This window comes from Balaenoptera physalus (assembly GCF_965194825.1).
Source record: "Balaenoptera physalus genome assembly, chromosome: 2".
NCBI classification, from domain to species: Eukaryota; Metazoa; Chordata; class Mammalia; order Artiodactyla; family Balaenopteridae; genus Balaenoptera; species Balaenoptera physalus.
The window spans coordinates 90,490,475-90,509,021 of NC_138883.1; the positions used below are offsets into that span (position 1 = coordinate 90,490,475).

The following is an 18,547-nucleotide window of genomic DNA, read 5'->3' on the forward strand; positions in this document are numbered from 1 at the left end:
GCTTCTTTTTCTCTCTTTCCAAAATCCTAGCTATGATGAAACAAGGGAAGTTTAATGCACAAAATCCACCCTTGTTTTGGAGAACAGTCAGGAAACTGAAATGTCAAGTTGTGGGAAATTGACTGGAAGTAGTGGCATGGGGCCACCACACCACAAAATGCTTTTGGCCTTCTGGAGCTGTGGTCAGAGCGGGCTCTATTTAAAATGTATCCTACTGGCTCATCGTTGATTCTGAGGACCTCTCATGCTTGTATCCGATTATAAAGTCTGTAGTAAATCCTGCTCTTTGCCAGAGGACCTATGGTCAGCTTTTATAGCTTTCCTTTTATGTCGAAATGAACAATAAATGCTCATAGTGCCTTACCATCTGCACACGTGCAGTTTCATGTGTCCTCACGAAGGAAGTGTATTTCGTATACACTCTTTCTTTGAAGTGCATTGGCATTTTTCATTTAATGATTTTTAAGATTGTTTTTTTTAAAGACCAAGGCTGGATTCCCAGGTTCCTTTTCCTCCTAATGTGTCCCCCACAGTGGCAGAAAGAAAACCTATTTGGAATAGTCTGAGCCCAGGTTCTGGTCTTGTCACTGCCACTAATAGCTGTGTGACCTTGGAGAAAGCACTTGGCTTCTCTGTGCCTTAGTTTGTCTATGAAATATGTGCTCTAAAATGAGCAGATTGAGATAATTGATTTCTGAGTTCCTTTCTGCTCCAAATAATATCACCTTACCTCTAGATTGCATTTCATATTTTACATAAAGTGCTTTCACATGCAATATCTCATTTATGTCTCCCCAAAATCTTTTGAAGTAGTTATTGCTGAACTTCTTTTATAAATGAGATGATTTTTTCAGGATTGTGGAGCTGGTTAGGGACAGAGCCAAGATCCAAACCCAAGTCTTCTAACACTTGGCACATTGTCTATGTCTGAGCTGTGCATGATTTATTAATCAGCCAAGACATCAAGAGAAAAAAAAAAAAGAGGCTAGAATTTTCTACCTGTTGGTAAGCCATGGTATTGATGAAAATAAATGTGAGCATTTTTGCTCACCAAATAAGAACAGTGATTCTGAGTTCACCTTGAGGGAAAAAGCATTCCAGGGAATTTCAGGTTGCTAAGACCAAGATCTGGAAAAAGAGAATTCCCAGGTATTTCTGATTGGAGGGATGAAGGCCTTCTACAAAAGCTTCCATTACACCTTTGAATAGGTACAAGGAATAAATTAGTGCCATGTCACTTGAGGATAAAAGTGTAGAATTTACTTTGAATGCTTAACAATTCTATGTGAGCATAGGACATTGATTTTGGTAGGGTATTTCTATGCTGTAAATTTAACTGTAGTGTTAAAACATACCCAGCTACAGTTTTTTAATACATCATCTTAAGAAGTGCAGCTGTTGTACTCCCAAGGAATTAGCTTTTTAGTGTTTTTTCCAAAACAAAAGAAACTCGTTTCCACGGTGCTTATTTTGCCTCAGAATGGGCAGAATCATAAGCCCTGTTCTTTGAGCGTCCAGGCAGAAAACACTAAGCAGCTTGATTGTACTGACCCTGAGCATTTGTCTCCTTTTCTCTGCTATTATAAAACAAAGAGCTAAATGTTCCATTGTGACTCTCCTAAATGCTCTTTTCCCAAACAAAAAGGATACTCTGCCTCTCTACAGACTATTTTAAGGTCTAAGAATTCAAATTAATTTAGAGTACTTCCACTGACTTGAACTGCAACACAAAAGGATCAGATTCTGTTCTCCATTAATTTTGCTTAGATTTTTAGGGAGATACTTTACTTTTAGATGAATGAAAGCTTCAAGTGATTGATCAGTTACCTGCATAATGCCATTTTTATGGCATTCTTAAGGTCAGGTCTGCATTGACTTTACCAAATGCCTGAATTCTAGTCTTGGTTCTGTGGTTAATTATTTGTGTGACCTTGGGTTAGTCACTTAACCTCTCTAGGTCTTAATGTCCTTCTTGGTGCAATTAGGGAATAGAGGGTCAGATTTCTCATTCAACATTAACTGACTGCCTATGACAGGTAAGGCACTCTGCCTGGTCCATGGTAAGTGCTAATGCTTTCTGAATGAATGGAATAGGAAGAACAAAGCTGAATTAGAACAGCCAGCAAGGAACTTACAAGGAAGTGGGGTGGGAATGATATGAAGAATAAATCATGATAAGATAAGGTATAAATAAATACATGCAGAATATGACATTCATTTTTATATCTTATGATTCTACAGAGTCATAGTGTGATTTTTTAGTTTGGGTGAAAAAAAGTGTTACCACTTAAATAGTTAGAAAACGAACTGACACCCTACCATTGCTGGGGAGGGAAATATAGATGTCTCATGTACTTATAGAACTAGAAGCATAGGATTTAGTGCCCAGAAAGGACTTGGGTGCCATCTTTTGTCTTTAAGGAGACAAATGTTCAGAGTTAGCATAATCAGGCTGCTGTTAACTTTCTCAATTTACAGATGAGAAAACCAAAGCTTAATTCCCATTAACATCAGAAATAAGCTATGGGTCCCTGCTTTACTATTACTATTTTATACTGTTCTGGATCTTCTTGTTAATGTACTAACACATGCAACTAAAATATTTATGAACAAAATGAGACATGAAACTGAAAAATATCTCTTAGAAAGGAAGAGCAGAGACAATGTGATTATAAACCTAGAAAATCCGAAAGAATAACTCTGTAAAACTCTTAGTAAGATAATTCAGTGCAATGTTGTGTTTTGTAACATAATCACTTTTTTTAATATTAAGAAAAGCTTTTAGTATTAAAAACACTTTCCTTTAAGCCAAAAGCAACTAAAAAATTTTCCCATCAATAAAAAGATACAATGTCCAGGAACAAATCTATCAAGCTATGGTGTGGACCTTTGTGAAAAACAAAGAGAAGCAAAACAAAACTAAACTCTTTACCAATAGAAGTACTTTTTCAAAATTGAATTCCTGGGGAGATTTATCCTTTTTCTTGAAGTTGTGTTTAAATGTTATAAAATATCCATTATTTTCAAATAATTAAGAGGTTAATATAACTTTAATAAAAATTCCGAATAAGTTTAATGAGAAAGTTGATACATTGATTCTAAAGTTTATTTGATGAATACATTGATTCTATCAAGAGGAATAAATGAGTGATTACAGGTGAGAATTTTTGAAAAAGAAGAGAAGAAAGATTTTCTTACCTCTTTCCAGGTATGCCAAATTTTATAAAGCTACAATAATGAAAACAAGAGGTGCATTAATTAACACATTAAGGAACAAAATTGAAATGCCTGAAACAGATTCTACTGAAGAAATAATTTATATGTGACATGGAAGCATCTCAATACAGTAGGGGAAAGGATTCAATGTTCAAATGGTGATGAATAAACTTTGTAAAAATTGAAATTAGCTTCTCTATGCACATCCTTCAGAAAATTCTAATTGCAATAAATAATTAAATGTGGGGAAAATATCAACAAAGAACTAGAAAAAGAGTATAGATATCTGTATATATATAATCTTGCCATAGGGAAGGCCTAAGCAAAGCTCCCTGAAAAGAAACTATAAACAGAAACTATAAACTATTGATAAATTTGATTGATTAAAGAGAGAAAACTTCTTTGTGTCAAAAATAGTGGAAACAAAATTAAAAGATGAATGATAAACTGGGTAACATATTAGCATAATGTATATAGATACATATGCCATATATATATCTACAATTTTTACAAATCAATAAGAAATACACTAATACCTGAATAGGAAAGATGAAATAGGCAGGTAATGCAATTAGATAATTCTGAGAAGAAATATAACTGGCCAATAAAATTTGAAAAAAAAAATTCAACTCACTGATAAGAAAAGAAATGCAGTAAACAGTAATGAAATACCATTTGACTTGGCATAGACTAAAAGATAATTTTCAGTAATCTAATGGTAGAAACTTACATTGTAACCTTTTTGGAAGTTGATTTTGCCTTGTGTACAAAGACTGAAAACGATTATACCCTTGGCTTCAGAAATTCCACTTCTAGAGCTGGAAAATCGTAAATCACCACTAGATCATGAGACAATGCTCTTTTCAATGGGCAAAGTAATATGACAACACAACCTGTTTTTACTCAATAGCTATTATGGTTTGCTTAGTGCTTCATGGAGATACTCCTTTCTACCTCTTTTGGCAAAGTGAAGCCACATCAAACAACTAAAATGCTATAGGAGAAATCTCTACTGGGCCTGTTTAATGTAAGTAGAGAAGCATGGAACATTCCCTAAGGCTTTATGCAAAGCCAGCTCATTGTTTCAAGGTGCTACAAGGAAATGACTTAGAACATTTTATGAACAGACTCCGCTGAGATGCCTCTGAAGTTCACTAAGACCTGGAGACAGAGCATCCACATTTTCTTCTAAACTCTGAAGACTTTGGCAGACTTCTTGCTTTGGCAAAGCTTTGTATCTTCTGAAATTGATGGAGTATTTCTCGTTTTTTTCCATTTTAATGATGAAAGTGTGGAAGTAATTCGTCTGGGACACAGTTATTTTATAAACTGGGATCGGAAGATGTATTACTCTGGGAAGGCAACACCTGCTCAAGCTCGGACGACCACGCTCAATGAGGAACTAGGCCAGATTGAATATGTTTTCTCTGACAAAACGGGTACCCTCACTGAAAACATCATGACTTTTAAAAAATGTTCCATTAATGGGAGAATCTACGGTAAGGGAAACAGTTCCTTTTTCCTGATATTGTTAACAGCCCTTAAAAAAAATAAGCAGCACTGTTTTATTTTTTAATTAAAAAATCTCTTTTTCTGATGAATATGGGCACCACCAGCATCTAATAACATAGTGCTTGGCACATAATAAACACTTGCTAAATATTTGTTGGATGAATGTTGAATAATTCAGATGATACTTTGGATCTGTTACCATTCATGGGTAGAGACGGGGGTTAGATGTGATACTGTCTGAGGTTCCTTTCAGTGCACCAACTGTGTGATCTGTTCGGTGGTGCTTGATAGACCCGTATCCCAGGGAGGACAAGTTCTTCATAGCCTGATTTATTTCAGTAGAAGCAGTATTTTATACTTGCTTCCTAACAGCTCTGGAATTGATGTTAGTGTCTGTATTCATAAGAATTTACAATTCATTCCTGAGAATTCACACTGTATAGGGCTACTCTGAGTGGTCAAACTGTTTCATCAATATCCAGTTCCTATTTGTATGCTTCTTTTAGGATACCTGCTCTGTTTTGGATTTTCAGGCATTCTAGTTATATGTGACCCTTGTCACCCCAACTTTGGCTAGTTAGCAGACAGTTCCTTCTGTTGAGAGCACGAAAGCTTCCTGGAAGGGTCCTGTCGGGTTCCTCTGGACTCCCAATCTCACTTCACTGGACTCTGAGTGTACAGTTTCTCAATACAGAAATCTCAGGAAATAAAGGAAATCTGAGAAAGAGAGGGAAGACTTTCCTTTGTCTCCTGATGGGAAACTTCACACATTGCCAAATATTTTAAAGTAAGATTTGACCCTGAGCAAAACTAAGAAATACAAGAAGTTGATTTTCATACTCTCCTACCTTTTGACCTCCGTCTGCTATCCCAACCCCATAACCCACGGTCGCCATGGTTTCCTCACCTCTCTTCTGCCCTGCCCCTGTCCTGCCCCACCCTTCTCTGGTAGTGGACCAGATGATTTTCAAGCCGGACTTCCACAAGCCCTCAGTTACATTGTGCATTTCTGATACCACTATTATTAAGGTGATAAAATAGAACCTTTTCTTAAAATTTATTCTTCTGATATTATTTTCAGAGGTTTTCAAAATATACAATCCAAAGAGCAGTTTAAATGAGAAAATTTCTGTTAGAGTATTGGAGATATTTTGAATTTTGTAGACCTTTTGGATTCTTTTGCCATGGCACTTATTGATAATATAATAATTATAATAATATCCCTTCTAGGAAATGACCCTAAAGAAATTATCAGACACGTGGACCAAGATTTATTTGTAGACATGTTTGTCACAGGGTGATTTTTAGAGAAGTCCCTTGCTTTTCACAAAGTATATATCCCAAGATCTTTGCAAATCTCCAAATTTACAAATCCCATGATAGCTTGTAATTTCCCTCATAAAAGGCAGGAAAGTAACTGAAAGATTTAAGTAATCCCTTTAGACCCTTAAATTTATATAGCCATTCTAATTTATAATACATTTACTATTACTAAAGCACTCATAGAATGTTCCAGAATCACTCCCCCCCCCCATACAGTTGGCCTTGTTTATATCATACATCCAGGCCTTGGGAAAATTTGATATTCTACTCTGATTTATCTAAAGCTTCTATTTTCTTTCTCAGAACTATTATTTTCTTAGACTTCTTCAATTTTTCTTCACTTTCATCAGCAGCTTTGTGAAGAGGCTTTCTTTGGGAGGACCATTTTACACAAAGACAGTTTTATTTTGCTTTTAACGTTTATCAGAGTTATAGCATAAAGGGCAATGACTGGCACATAACCGTGGTGAGTTTGGGATTTAAATTCCAGGTGCTGGGCTAGGTTCACTCTCTAGCTCAGGGCCTCTTCCCACACAGCAGCCTCACAGTATTCTAGATTTAGACCTGAGCCCCAGAAAAACAACCAGTAACTCTTTATCAAGTGGCTTTTGGGTCACAGTATTGTGTAGTGAAAAGAGAGAGATTTGAATTAAAAAACCTACTATGCTGACTTTTTAGTTTTAGTTGAATCATGTCACTTTGAATTCTGTTCTTCAGTCCTGTCCTCTATAAAACAGGAATGGAAATCTGTTTTTTTTTTGTTTGTTTTGTTTCATTTTTTTTTTTTTTACAGGTTTTCGTTCCTGTTTTTAAAACGCCTGTATTTTCCAATATATTTGTAATAAGCACATATCGGCTTTATACTAAGAACAGTTATTTTTAAATGTTTGGCACATAGGTGGCTATGTTTTCTGACTGCAGAAGGCTCTGACGTGGTTTCATGTTTACTTGCTAATTTGACCTTGCCATTATAGATATTAAAGATGGATCTGGCCCAAACCAAGATAGACAAAGATGTACTCACCAAGCTCTAGCATTGATGAGAATTGGTCTGTCTTGGATATCATTTTGGATTCCCCAACAGTGGGTATAAAGTGAAAAACAAAATTTGTCTCTTGCAAGCATCATAGATAATGGTAACAACAGAATGATAAAATTTACAGAAAAACATGATTGCGATCTTATTTTGTTTTAATGTGTACTGCATTTTAGTTCTATCTTGGGCAAACATGAGTATCTTTCTGTGTTAATCACTGTATCTACCATTACAGTTTGAAAACACTCCTTAAAATGTCTAGGTTTGAACTCATGATGTCATCTAGTAGTAGTGCTTTAATAAACAAGTGTATTTCTTAAAACTAAGTGACTAAATCTAGTTTCAATTTCATTTATTTTTAATTCTCAATTTTTGTTTTGTCAGGCGAAGTACATGATGTCCTGGGTCAGAAGACAGACATGACTAAGGTGTGGAGGTGATAAAATTCATTCTTACTTTTAATTTCAAATTGTATGTGCTTTTAAGAAATGATGAGTTCCTAACACCTGATTTCCACTATGACCAGATGAGGTACCTAATATGTAACATTAAAAAAATAGATTCATATGGTTCAAAATTCCTTCTCATCCAGGTTTCTCAACCACAGAGTTCCCTGGTTTTTTTTCTCTTTCAGAAATATTTATTACATACAAGCAAATATTTTTCTCCATTTTTTACATAGTTGGTAGTGAACTATACATACTGTTCTTAACTTTCTTCCTCAACAATGATCAAGATCTTTCTATATCAGTGAAAAAAAAGTGCTCCCTTAGTCTCTTTACGGTGAATAATGGTCTGTTATACCAATGTTCCTTAATTTATGTAAGGAGACAAGAATGGACATTCAGAATATTTTCAATATTTTGCTTGTAAAGAAAATGCAGCAAAAATAACAGTGTATACATTATGTCACATGGATCCTATATTCTCTAACAAGTTCCATTTCTGGGGAACTGCTCAATCAAAATATATGTGCATTTATAATTTGATAAATATTGCCAAATTGTCCTCTTTAGAATTTACATCAATTTACCCTGTCACAAGCAATGTACAAGAGTGCCTGCTTTCTCCTACCTTCACCAACACAATGTTTTATCAAAGTTTTTGATTTTTGACAAGACTATGTAAAAAGTCACTTTGCTGTGCAGCAGAAATGAACCGCAACATTGTAAATCAACTCTACTTGAATAAAATTTTTAAAAATTTTGTTCTTTCCTGGTTTAAAAAATATTTATTTATGGCTGCATTGGGTCTTAGTTGCAGCTCGCAGCATCTTTTGTTGTGTCGCACGGGCTTCTGTCTAGTTGTGGCACGTGGGCTCTCTAGTTGTGGCATGCGGGCTCCAGAGCACACGGGCTCAGTAGTTGCAGTGCGTGGGCTCTCTAGTTGCAGAGTGCAGGCTTAGTTGCCCCACAACATGTGGGATCTTAGTTTTCCGACCAGGGATCGAAGCCACGTCCCCTGCATTGGAAGGCGGATTCTCAACCACTGGACCACCAAGGAAGTCCCTCTTTCCTTTTTTTATACAAGTATTTATGGTTATTAATTTCCCTCTGAACACTGCTTTAGTTTTAATTACATGGATTTTGGCCTGTAGTGTATTAAAGTATCTTTATTTTTGTTATATCAATTTGAATATCCACATTGAACCATGAGTTTTTAAGGAAGAACTTTAAAATTTCGAAGTGGTAGGGACTCCCCCACCCCACCTTTATTGTACTTTTAATAAAAGAATAGATTTGTATATACACTAATATGTATAAAATGGATAACTAATAAGAACGTGCTGTATAAAAAAATATATTAAATAAAATTCAAAAAACAAAAAATCCATCACTACTGTAATTACAAGTTATTTTTTCTTGTGATGGGAGTTTTGAAATTCTTTTCCCTTAGCAACTGTTAAATATAAAATAAAGTATTATTAACTATAAAAACAAACAAACAAAACAAACAAAACAAAACAAAAAGAATAGATTTGTATTATTTCTACGTTTTGGGAATTTATTTGGGTTTTCTTTGTGGCGTAATATGATCAATTATTGTCTGTGTTCCAGGGTCCTTAAAAAGAAAGCTTATGAATTTTCTGTTTTCAAGGTATAAAATTAGCTGTATGTCATTTTAGTTCTACCTTATTAATTATATTATTTAGGCCTTCTGTTTCATTATTTATCTTTTATCTATATTATCGTTTGGATTAAAGAGGTTAACTAAAGTGTTCTGATAATTTCTCTCTCTCTCTAGCTCCTATATACCCTGAAGTCTTCATTTTATGAGTATTGATGCTATCTTGAGGTGCATTGATGTTCACAGTGGTTATATTTTTATTATGAATGTGCTCTTCTTTGACTCATTTAATTCTCCTTGGCCTGGATTCAACCTTATTTAATATTGAGGTCATGTCTCCTGGTTTCTTTTTTTTTTTTTGGCTGTGTTGGGTCTTCGTTTCTGTGCAAGGGCTTTCTCTAGTTGCGGCAAGCGGGGGCCACTCTTCATCGCGGTGCACGGGCCTCTCACTATCGCGGCCTCTCTTGTTGGGAGCACAGGCTCCAGGCGCACAGGCTCAGTAGTTGTGGCTCACGGGCCTAGTTGCTCCACGGCATGTGGGATCTTCCCGGACCAGGGCTTGAACCCATGTCCCCTGCATTGGCAGGCAGATTCACAACCACTGTGCCACCAGGGAAGCCCCTCCTGGTTTCTTTTGATTTGCATTTGCCCACCTCTTATTTTCAATATTCCTAAATAACTTTGTTTTAGATGTGTCTCATGTATAGCAGAGGGTTGGATTTTGCTTTGCATCCAATTTTTTAATAAGTGAGTTTGGGCCATCTACATTGGCTCTGTTAAATATTTTAGGTTATACTTTGTGTCTTTATAATTTTTAATAATTCTCCGTATGGACTCTGCTCTGTGTGTGTGCTTCTCTTGTAATATTTAGGAAAGTATTTTATTGTTTCTCTACTGTATACTTTCAAGAGTTTATACAATACTCAATTCTTTTTTCATAAGCAGTGTCTATCAATTTCCTAATATGAAAAATGGTAAAATTATTATATTTATCCTTCCTTCCCTCATATTTTCCTACTACTTGTATTAATGATGCTTCTTAATCTTAAATATACATAGATTTCTCTTAGTTGATTTGAGCTTTTAAATGATATCTTCTGACCTTCAGATACTAAAATGAGGAAATCAGGATCTCCTGCTAATTTTTAGCAGTCTTTTCTACATAGTCAATGTATATAATATATACATTTTGTTTTGCCATCCTAATCTATTTCTTTTATATTTAGTTCTTCAGTTAGAGAGATTTGGTGCTTACCACTAACTACTCCCTTTCCCACTGTTTTTCCAGTTATCTCTTATTTGGCTGAAGTATCCTCAAAGAAACAAAGAAACTTTCTTTCTCACAACTATTTCAAGATGGGTTCATGAAAAGTATCTGTTCAGAACTACCTGGTGACTTTATATTTGAATGACAGTTTGACAGGCTGTAATCTCTTTAAGTCATAGTTTCTTCCCTGGGCGGGGTTTAAGGAAGTCTAAAGCCAGTGTGTATTTTACTCCTTAGTAGTGAGCTGATCATTTTTTCCCCCCAGTGTGTGGTTGTTTTCAAACTTTATTACATGAACAAAACAATCTGTGATTAGATAAGTCTCCATGATTCTGGGATAAACACAACTAATGGAGTATCTTGTATACTGGTATGTCTTCTCATATACTTGGATATATAAGTATTATATTTAAAATATTATTCTGCGGTCTCCAAGACAAAGTGTATATTAAAAGTATTTTCCCATTAACTGCGCTTGCAAAGACAGGATCACAGGTCTAGTGCTTTGAATAATAAACTTTTAAAAGTTAGAAGTACGTTTTGTGCTTTTCAGAAGTCAGTGAATTAACAGAGATCTTATTTAGTATTGAATTATCTTCTACTATTTTGTTCTGTTCTTTAGTGAACCCTATTTCTTTCGTCTTGTTTTTTTTTTTTTTTAGTCAACGAATTTTTAAGTGGACAGTAAACTATTATTAACAATGAGCACAGTGTACTGCAGATCCCAGAATTTTTTCACCTTGCATGTCTGAAACTCTGTAATTCTCATTGAACTGCAATTCCCCACTTCCCCATTCTTCTAATTCCTGGAAACTACCATTCTACACGCAGTTTCTGTGAATTTTCCTACTTTAGATACCTCATATAAATGGAATCATGCAATATTTGTTCTTTTGTCAGTGGTTTATTTCACTTAGCATAATGCCTTCAAGGTTCATTCATGTCATAGCATAAAGACAGGATTTCTTTTTTTAATGGCTGAATAATATTCCATTGTATATATATAACCACATATTCTTTATTTATCTGTTGATGGACATTTATGTTGTTTCTACCTCTTGGCTATTGTGAATAATGCTGCAATGAACACGTGAGTACAAATATCTCAAGATCCTGATTTTCATTCTGTCATTATATTATGCAGTAACTCTAGTGAGATCAGAGAAAGTACTCTGTAATCAAACACATTAATATTTTTATAACAGAAAATATTAATTCACACTAAGTAGACTTTTAAAAGTCTATAATTAGGCACATACCATTCCAGGTCAGATATTGCTGCCAAAATGAGTTCAAGTCAGGTCAGGTTTTGCCATCAAGTAAGTTTTGAAAAAACTTTCAGTTTTCAGGGTTTCTTTGTATTTTGGAGTTGAAGTAAACATTTGAGAATCTGTACATCCATTGGATATTTTTCTTCCCCATATGCTTTTGGAAGGTTTACTGCTCTGGTGATGAAGGTTTACATAGCTCTGAAATGAGAAGATAATATTTAACGGTAATGAGGAAACAGAAAGCCATTTTAGTGCCAGGCTTTTGAGGCTGAAAAATCATACAAGCACTAAAAATACTTAGAGGAAGTGTTTTTGAATTTTAAAAGATTGTTGTTGGAATGAAGTCTACAGTTTCGTTGTTGTTGTTGTTCTTCTACAGAAAAAAGAGGCTGTGGGTTTCTCAGTCAACCCCCAAGCAGAGAGAACATTTCAATTTTTTGACCACCATCTGATGGAATCCATTAAAATGGGTGATCCCAAAGTGCATGAATTCCTTAGGTTACTTGCACTCTGCCACACCGTAATGTCAGAGGAAAATAGTGCAGGTAAGTACAAAGTGTGTCTGAGTAGTGAGCCTTGTTTTTTAAATCAGTATTGATATTTTTATTAAGAATGTTTGGAATTGGAAGGATTTTCTAATTCAGAATATAGCATTGCATGAGGGGTTTACCTATCACTAACTTTTCTTTGTATTTATTTATATCCTGAATGTCTTCCAAAAAATATGGAGAGACTTAAAGGAAAAGAAAAAGAAAAGAAATAGGAACAACAAAAAGATGAGGGCCTAGATATGCCAGTTAAAGGGGATGAAATATTTTTTATGATTGAGCACCGTATTTGACTGTGAGCTTCCTGGTAGGCAGGACAATCAGAGAAACACTCTTGAGCCACTTAGCTTTCGCTATTAACATGCACATCTAATAGATGCAGATAGTCATCAGGCGTATGCTTAGAATGAATTTTCCCAGTAATGGGACAGATTTACACTGATAGAATACTTGTGTTTAGTCCCCATTATGAACAAGTTCCACACTACCAGGATGGTTGTTCAGAGCTCAGGGTTCACAGAAGAGAACAAAATCAGCTGGGCCGCTTTAATATTGAAGCAATGAGGCAGGTGGACAATGGATGGTGAATTGGCTTCTCGCTCCATTTGGGCCCAGTGTATTCCATTTACAAGTTTTATTTCTTTCTACTATCACCTGTTGGGTGAAAATTACCACTCAAGTAATTTCAACTCAAAAGTGAAATATATATAGTCTGCAGACTGTATATATGTATGTGTGTGATATATATATGTATGTGTGTATATGCATATGTACATTTGAATATATGTTTTCTTTCTCTCTATATATATTTTTCTTCTTTTTTTCTTTGTTGGGACTGCATTCAAGCCATGGTTTTGTCCTTGATGATGATGACTAACTCATTCCTCTGATTTTAATTGCTGTGAGGATTCACATAATTATATTTATAACTTAAACTGATATTTATAATAATAATGCCAATAATGATTTATTATATTTTTATCTGAGGATAGCACAATGCCTTCAAGTAAATTTCTTTTATCTCTGCCTTTGAGTTTATTTCATTTCTAAAGCTCTATTTTATTTTAATAGCTATCTGTTTTTATTTCAATATCATGATATTTTCTTAGCTCTCTTTGAGGATATTAATTATTCTTAATTTGAAATCTTCTTTTGTTTCCTCTATTATGTTTCATTTTATGGAATGTTGTTTTTTGAGTTCTGTGTCTAACTTTCATGTCGTTCTCAAACGTTTGATGGTTTGTGGTTGCCTGTTCCTACTTGTGTTTGAGAATCCCTGTTTGCCTCTTGGTGAATGTAGGTTCTGATTACAGTGGCCTGTCTCCCCAGATTATGGGAGAGAGGCACAATACATAGATCGTCTTCTGGGTATGGGGTTCCCCTCTCCTGGAATTCATATGATACCTCGGTTTAGCTATCTTACTTTTTCAGATCTAGTGCTAGGAATCTGTGCCAGAACCCTAATTTGAGACAAAGTTATACTTAAGGTCTGGGCTGGAAGAAAATATCAGAGTCATGGAGTTCCTTTCTCTCATTAATTTATTTCTCTTATCCTTGTGGAATTCTAAAGCTACTTCTGGCTGTTTTCAGCTTTGGTCTCCAGCCCCAGCATTCAAATCTTAAAAGTTTCTTTAGGTGGATTGTGTACTTTGTGTAGAAGAACATTTTCAAGGTTTCATCCTGGGGCAAATGGCACTGCAGCCTGCTGTTCGGAGTAAGCTGGCAGGAGGAGGAGCCCAAATGGTCTGGGATTGCTGAATGGAATTCTTCAAATAATTTTATTCATGGTGCTTCCAAGACCATTTCTGCTTTTCTCATTTGTTGATTCTGATTTGGAGACTCTTTGGAGGTTGCTCTTACCTCTGTATTAATTTTCTTTTTCAAATGCTCTGAGCTGTGTTTTTCTCCTTTCTTATTTCTTCATTTATCAAATCTACTTTTTATTTTTCAGACATATCTCAAATTTCTAGTTTACTGACAATATTCATTCTTCTTTTTTTTTTAACATCTTTATTGGCGTATAATTGCTTTACAACGGTGTGTTAGTTTCTACTTTATAACAAAGTGAATCAGCTATACATATACGTATATATATCCCCATATCCGCTCCCTCTTGCGTCTCCCTCCCACCCTCCCTATCCCACCCCTCTAGGCGGTCACAAAGCACCAAGCTGATCTCCCTATGCTATGTGGCTGCTTCCCACTAGCTATCTATTTTACATTTGGTAGTGTATATATGTCCATGCCACTCTCTCACTTTGTCCCAGCTTACCCTTTCCCCTCCCCATGTCCTCAAGTCCATTCTCTACATCTGCGTCTTTATTCCTGTCCTGCCCCTAGGTTCTTCAGAGCCGTTTTTTTTTTTAGATTCCATATGTATGTGTTAGCATACGGTATTTGTTTTTCTCTTTCTGACTTACTTCACTCTGTATGACAGACTCTAGGTCCATCCATCTCACTACAAATAACTCAATTTTGTTTCTTTTTATGGCTGAGTAATATTCCATTGTATATATGTGCCACATCTTCTTTATCCATTCATCTGTTGATGGACACTTAGGTTGCTTCCATGTCCTGGCTGTTGTAAATAGAGCTGCAATGAACATTGTCGTACATGACTCTTAAAGGGGGCACTGATTTTCAGTTTACCTTTATACTGAGAGAGTATCCTTTCTGGGGGCTCAATTTTAAGAGGTGGTCTCCCATTAGACTTCTTTCCCTGGCCTGTGTCTTTTCTAACCAAAGCCTTGAGAGACTGGAAACCAATGAGCAAGTTCTCTTGGTTTAGAAACTGCCCTGCCTTTATTCCATTTTTTTTTCAGTCTTTGACCTGAACAATGACTGCTTTCTAGCCAGTCCTGGGTGCATTCAAAAATATTTAAATGTTTTGTCTTTGTGGAATATGTAGCTCTTTGCAACAGGGGAGGTTGATCCTGGCACCTACTCCACAGTGCTGCCAGAAGTGGGAGTTATCATATCATTTCATGGGTAGATCAAGAAATTGCTTTAATTTTTTTTCTTTTTGGAATTTCAAAAATTAATTTATGCCTATTGTAGCAAGTGAAGCCATACAATACAAAGATTTATAAAGGCAGAGCTAATAATTTCTTCCCTGAATTTTAATTCCACCTCTACAGGGGTAACCAATGTTAACATTTGGTGTGCATACTTTCACACTTTCTATTTGCTTGTCTAGATATGAATATATGTAGATGTGTAGGTGGTTTGTTTTGAACAAAAAGGAATCATAATATATAGATTAATATGCAACTAGTTTTCTGAACAATTTATCTTATATATTACTATAAATCAGTAAATATGGATCTAGCTCTGCCTACTTTCTCTAATTTATTTTTACATACAAAGGTAGTACAATTTTATATAGAAAGGCTTACTTTATTGATGCTGGTTTTAAAGTGTATTTTTATGTTTTTTTTCCCCCCACTTCATTCTTTTCCTCTCTTCTCCCCTCTCACCCTCACTCCAACACATACACAATACCAGGTACCAATCATTAACATCCTGGTTTGATTCCTTACATTTCAAGGGATTTCTTGCATGCATTCTCATAAAATGGTCATTAGTAGCAGACTGAAGAGGAATTTGGAATGTCTGCTCTGTCACTCTGGCTGTGTGATCTTGCAAAAATCACATAATATTTTCAGTCATAGTTTTCACCAGTATAAAATGGAAATACAGGCATACCTCATTTTATTGCCTTCATATATACTGTGTTCTCTACAAATTGAAGGTTTGTGGCAACCTTGCATCAAACAAGTCTGTTGGCACCATTTTCCCAACAGCATTTGCTCACTTTGTGTCACTATGTCACATTTTGGTAATTCTTACAATATTTTAAACCTTTTCATTATTATTATATTTGTCATGGTGATCATGGTGATCAGTGATCTTTGATGTTACTATTGCAAAAAGGTTATGACTCACTGAAGGCTCAGATGATGATTAACATTTTCTCACAATAAAGTATCTTTAAATTAAGTATGTACATTCTTATATATAATGCTATTGCACATATAATAGACTACTGTATAATGTTAATGTAACTTTTATATGCACTCAGGAACCAAAAAATTCATGTGACTCGCTTTATTGTGATATTTGCTTTATTGCAGTGGTCTGGAACCAAATCTGCAATATCTCCGAGGTATGCCTGTAATAATTTTAATAATCCCTACCTCATTGCCATGAGGATTATGTGCGTTAATATATATTAAGTGTTTTAGTATGTGAAACTTTCATGGCACATTTCTAGTCACTGAAAATACAAAGGTGTGGTCTCTGCCTTAAGAAACTTTCAGCATAGTAGGGAGGCAGGCTCAGGAATGAGCCTTTTCCTGTAAGATGACAAGGGCTCCAGTGGTGGTATACATGGTGTCCTGCGGATCCACAGCACAGGCACCTGGTCACCTGGTTGGTGAGTGGAAAAGGTCTGATTTCTATAGCTGACACTTGGGTTGGGTGTTATAGAATGAGTTGGAATTGGCATTGGTGTTGTATGAATGTTATTATTCTCAGTATTAATACCTTTGTTTCTTTTCCTTTTTTTGTTGTTACTTAATCCACCTGTTTCTTTTCCTTTTAGGAGAGCTGATTTACCAAGTTCAATCACCTGATGAAGGGGCCCTAGTGACTGCTGCAAAAAATTTGGGGTTCATTTTTAAGTCTCGGACCCCAGAGACAATAACAATAGAAGAATTGGGAACACTAGTTACTTATCAATTGCTTGCCTTTTTGGATTTCAACAATTTCAGAAAAAGGATGTCTGTCATAGGTACGGTTGGTGGCTGAGAGTATTTTTGATCTCTTGATAGTACTATGGTTATATGGAAACTTCTCAAGGATGACTTTACTCTTGGTTATGTGCTGAGAGTTGTGATATTTATTAACCTTTGAACTTCTGTTATCCTCAACTTAGCCTCAACTCAGTAGTGGTGATTATAACTAACATGTAACAAGGGCTTATGGTGTGTCCAGTACTGGTCTAAGTGCTATACATGAATGAACTGATTTAATTGTCACAACAACCCTACAAAGTAGGTACTATTATTTTTATGCCCATTTTAAAGATAACAGAACTGAAACAGAGAGGTTGAGTAACTTTCCCAAGGTCACATAGCTTGATACAGAATAGCTAGGATTTAAACCTAGGAGGTCTGACTATGAAGGAAGGTCATTCACTACACAGCACTGGCTCAGGAATGCCAGTTATTGTTGATATTGTTGTTTTGTGAAAATCATCATCAGTCTTCTCATTATTATCCATTGACTCTGTTCACTTGCATTGCTGGAGATGATCACCCATTACTGAATTTAGCACCACAATGAATCCATGCTTTCCTAAGTCAGTGCTAACCCTCAGTGCTGCATCAATGTCCCTCTCATTCTTATTTTGCTCCTTTTTCCAGTCCTTATAACAGCTGTTCTAAATCTTTGCCCTTTCCTCAAGTCCTCAACCTTGCCATGAATCTCCTTTACTCTTGGAAGCTAAATTCATCTGCTGTTTCTCTAAAAAAAGAGGCCCTCAGAGATGCACACTATCACCTTACCCTTTTCCCCATCTTCCTCCTTCATCCCCAAGCTATAACTTTACTCAGTCTTTCTCCTGATTCAGAGAAAAATTCCTCTTGCTCCTTTTCAATGCTGAAGATTCTACCTGTGTCCATCCCTCTTCCTTCCCTGCTTGCTCCTTATTCTTCGTCACTGGCTCCTTCCTTCAGCCTGCAACTCTGTCATCATCCTGTTTCCTTAAAGATTATTGTTCATGTTCTGACCTCCACTGATTTTGCCACCCCATTTTTCTTCTTTCCATCACAACTTAATATTTCAAGGTCAGTTTTTGATCCTTACCTTGATTTCTCTTTTCAGCCTATTAGGGTCAGTCTTCTGCTTCCACTGTTAAAAAAGAAATGCCTTCTCAGAAGTTTGCAATCACCTCATAACTGCCCAATGCAATAGCCCTCCCTCTCTCTTTCTTTCTCTCTCTCTCTTTCTTTTTCTTTCTTTCTTTCCTTTTTCTTTCTCTCTCTCTTTCTTTCTTTTCCTCTCTCTCCCTTTCTTTTCTTCCTTCCTTCCTTCCTTCCTTTCTTTCTTTCTTTCTTTCTTTCTTTCTTTCTTTCTTTCTTTCTTTCTTTCTTTCTTTCTTTCTTTCCTTCCTTCTCTCTTTCTCTCTTTCCTTCTTTCTCTGCCTCCCTCTCTCTTTCTTTCTTTCTCTCCCTCCCTCTCTCTTTCTTTCTTTCTCTCCCTCCCTCTCTCCCTCCCTCTCTCCCTTCCTTTCTTTCTCTTTTTT

At 35.7% G+C, this 18,547-nt stretch overlaps 1 protein-coding gene across 8 annotated transcripts in view; it reads left to right on the forward strand.

Annotated features, from left to right (window-relative positions):
* ATP8B4 (ATPase phospholipid transporting 8B4 (putative)) overlaps positions 1 to 18,547 on the forward strand; it is a 314,688-nt gene that overhangs the window by 227,797 nt on the left and 68,344 nt on the right. For all 8 annotated transcript variants that reach the window (XM_082452990.1, XM_082452991.1, XM_082452995.1 and 5 more), the window contains 4 exons: positions 4,507 to 4,715; positions 7,472 to 7,515; positions 12,072 to 12,237; positions 16,844 to 17,032. In XM_082452990.1, the coding sequence (XP_082309116.1) occupies positions 4,507 to 4,715; positions 7,472 to 7,515; positions 12,072 to 12,237; positions 16,844 to 17,032 (608 nt within the window). The remainder of the gene's footprint in view (positions 1 to 4,506; positions 4,716 to 7,471; positions 7,516 to 12,071; positions 12,238 to 16,843; positions 17,033 to 18,547) is intronic.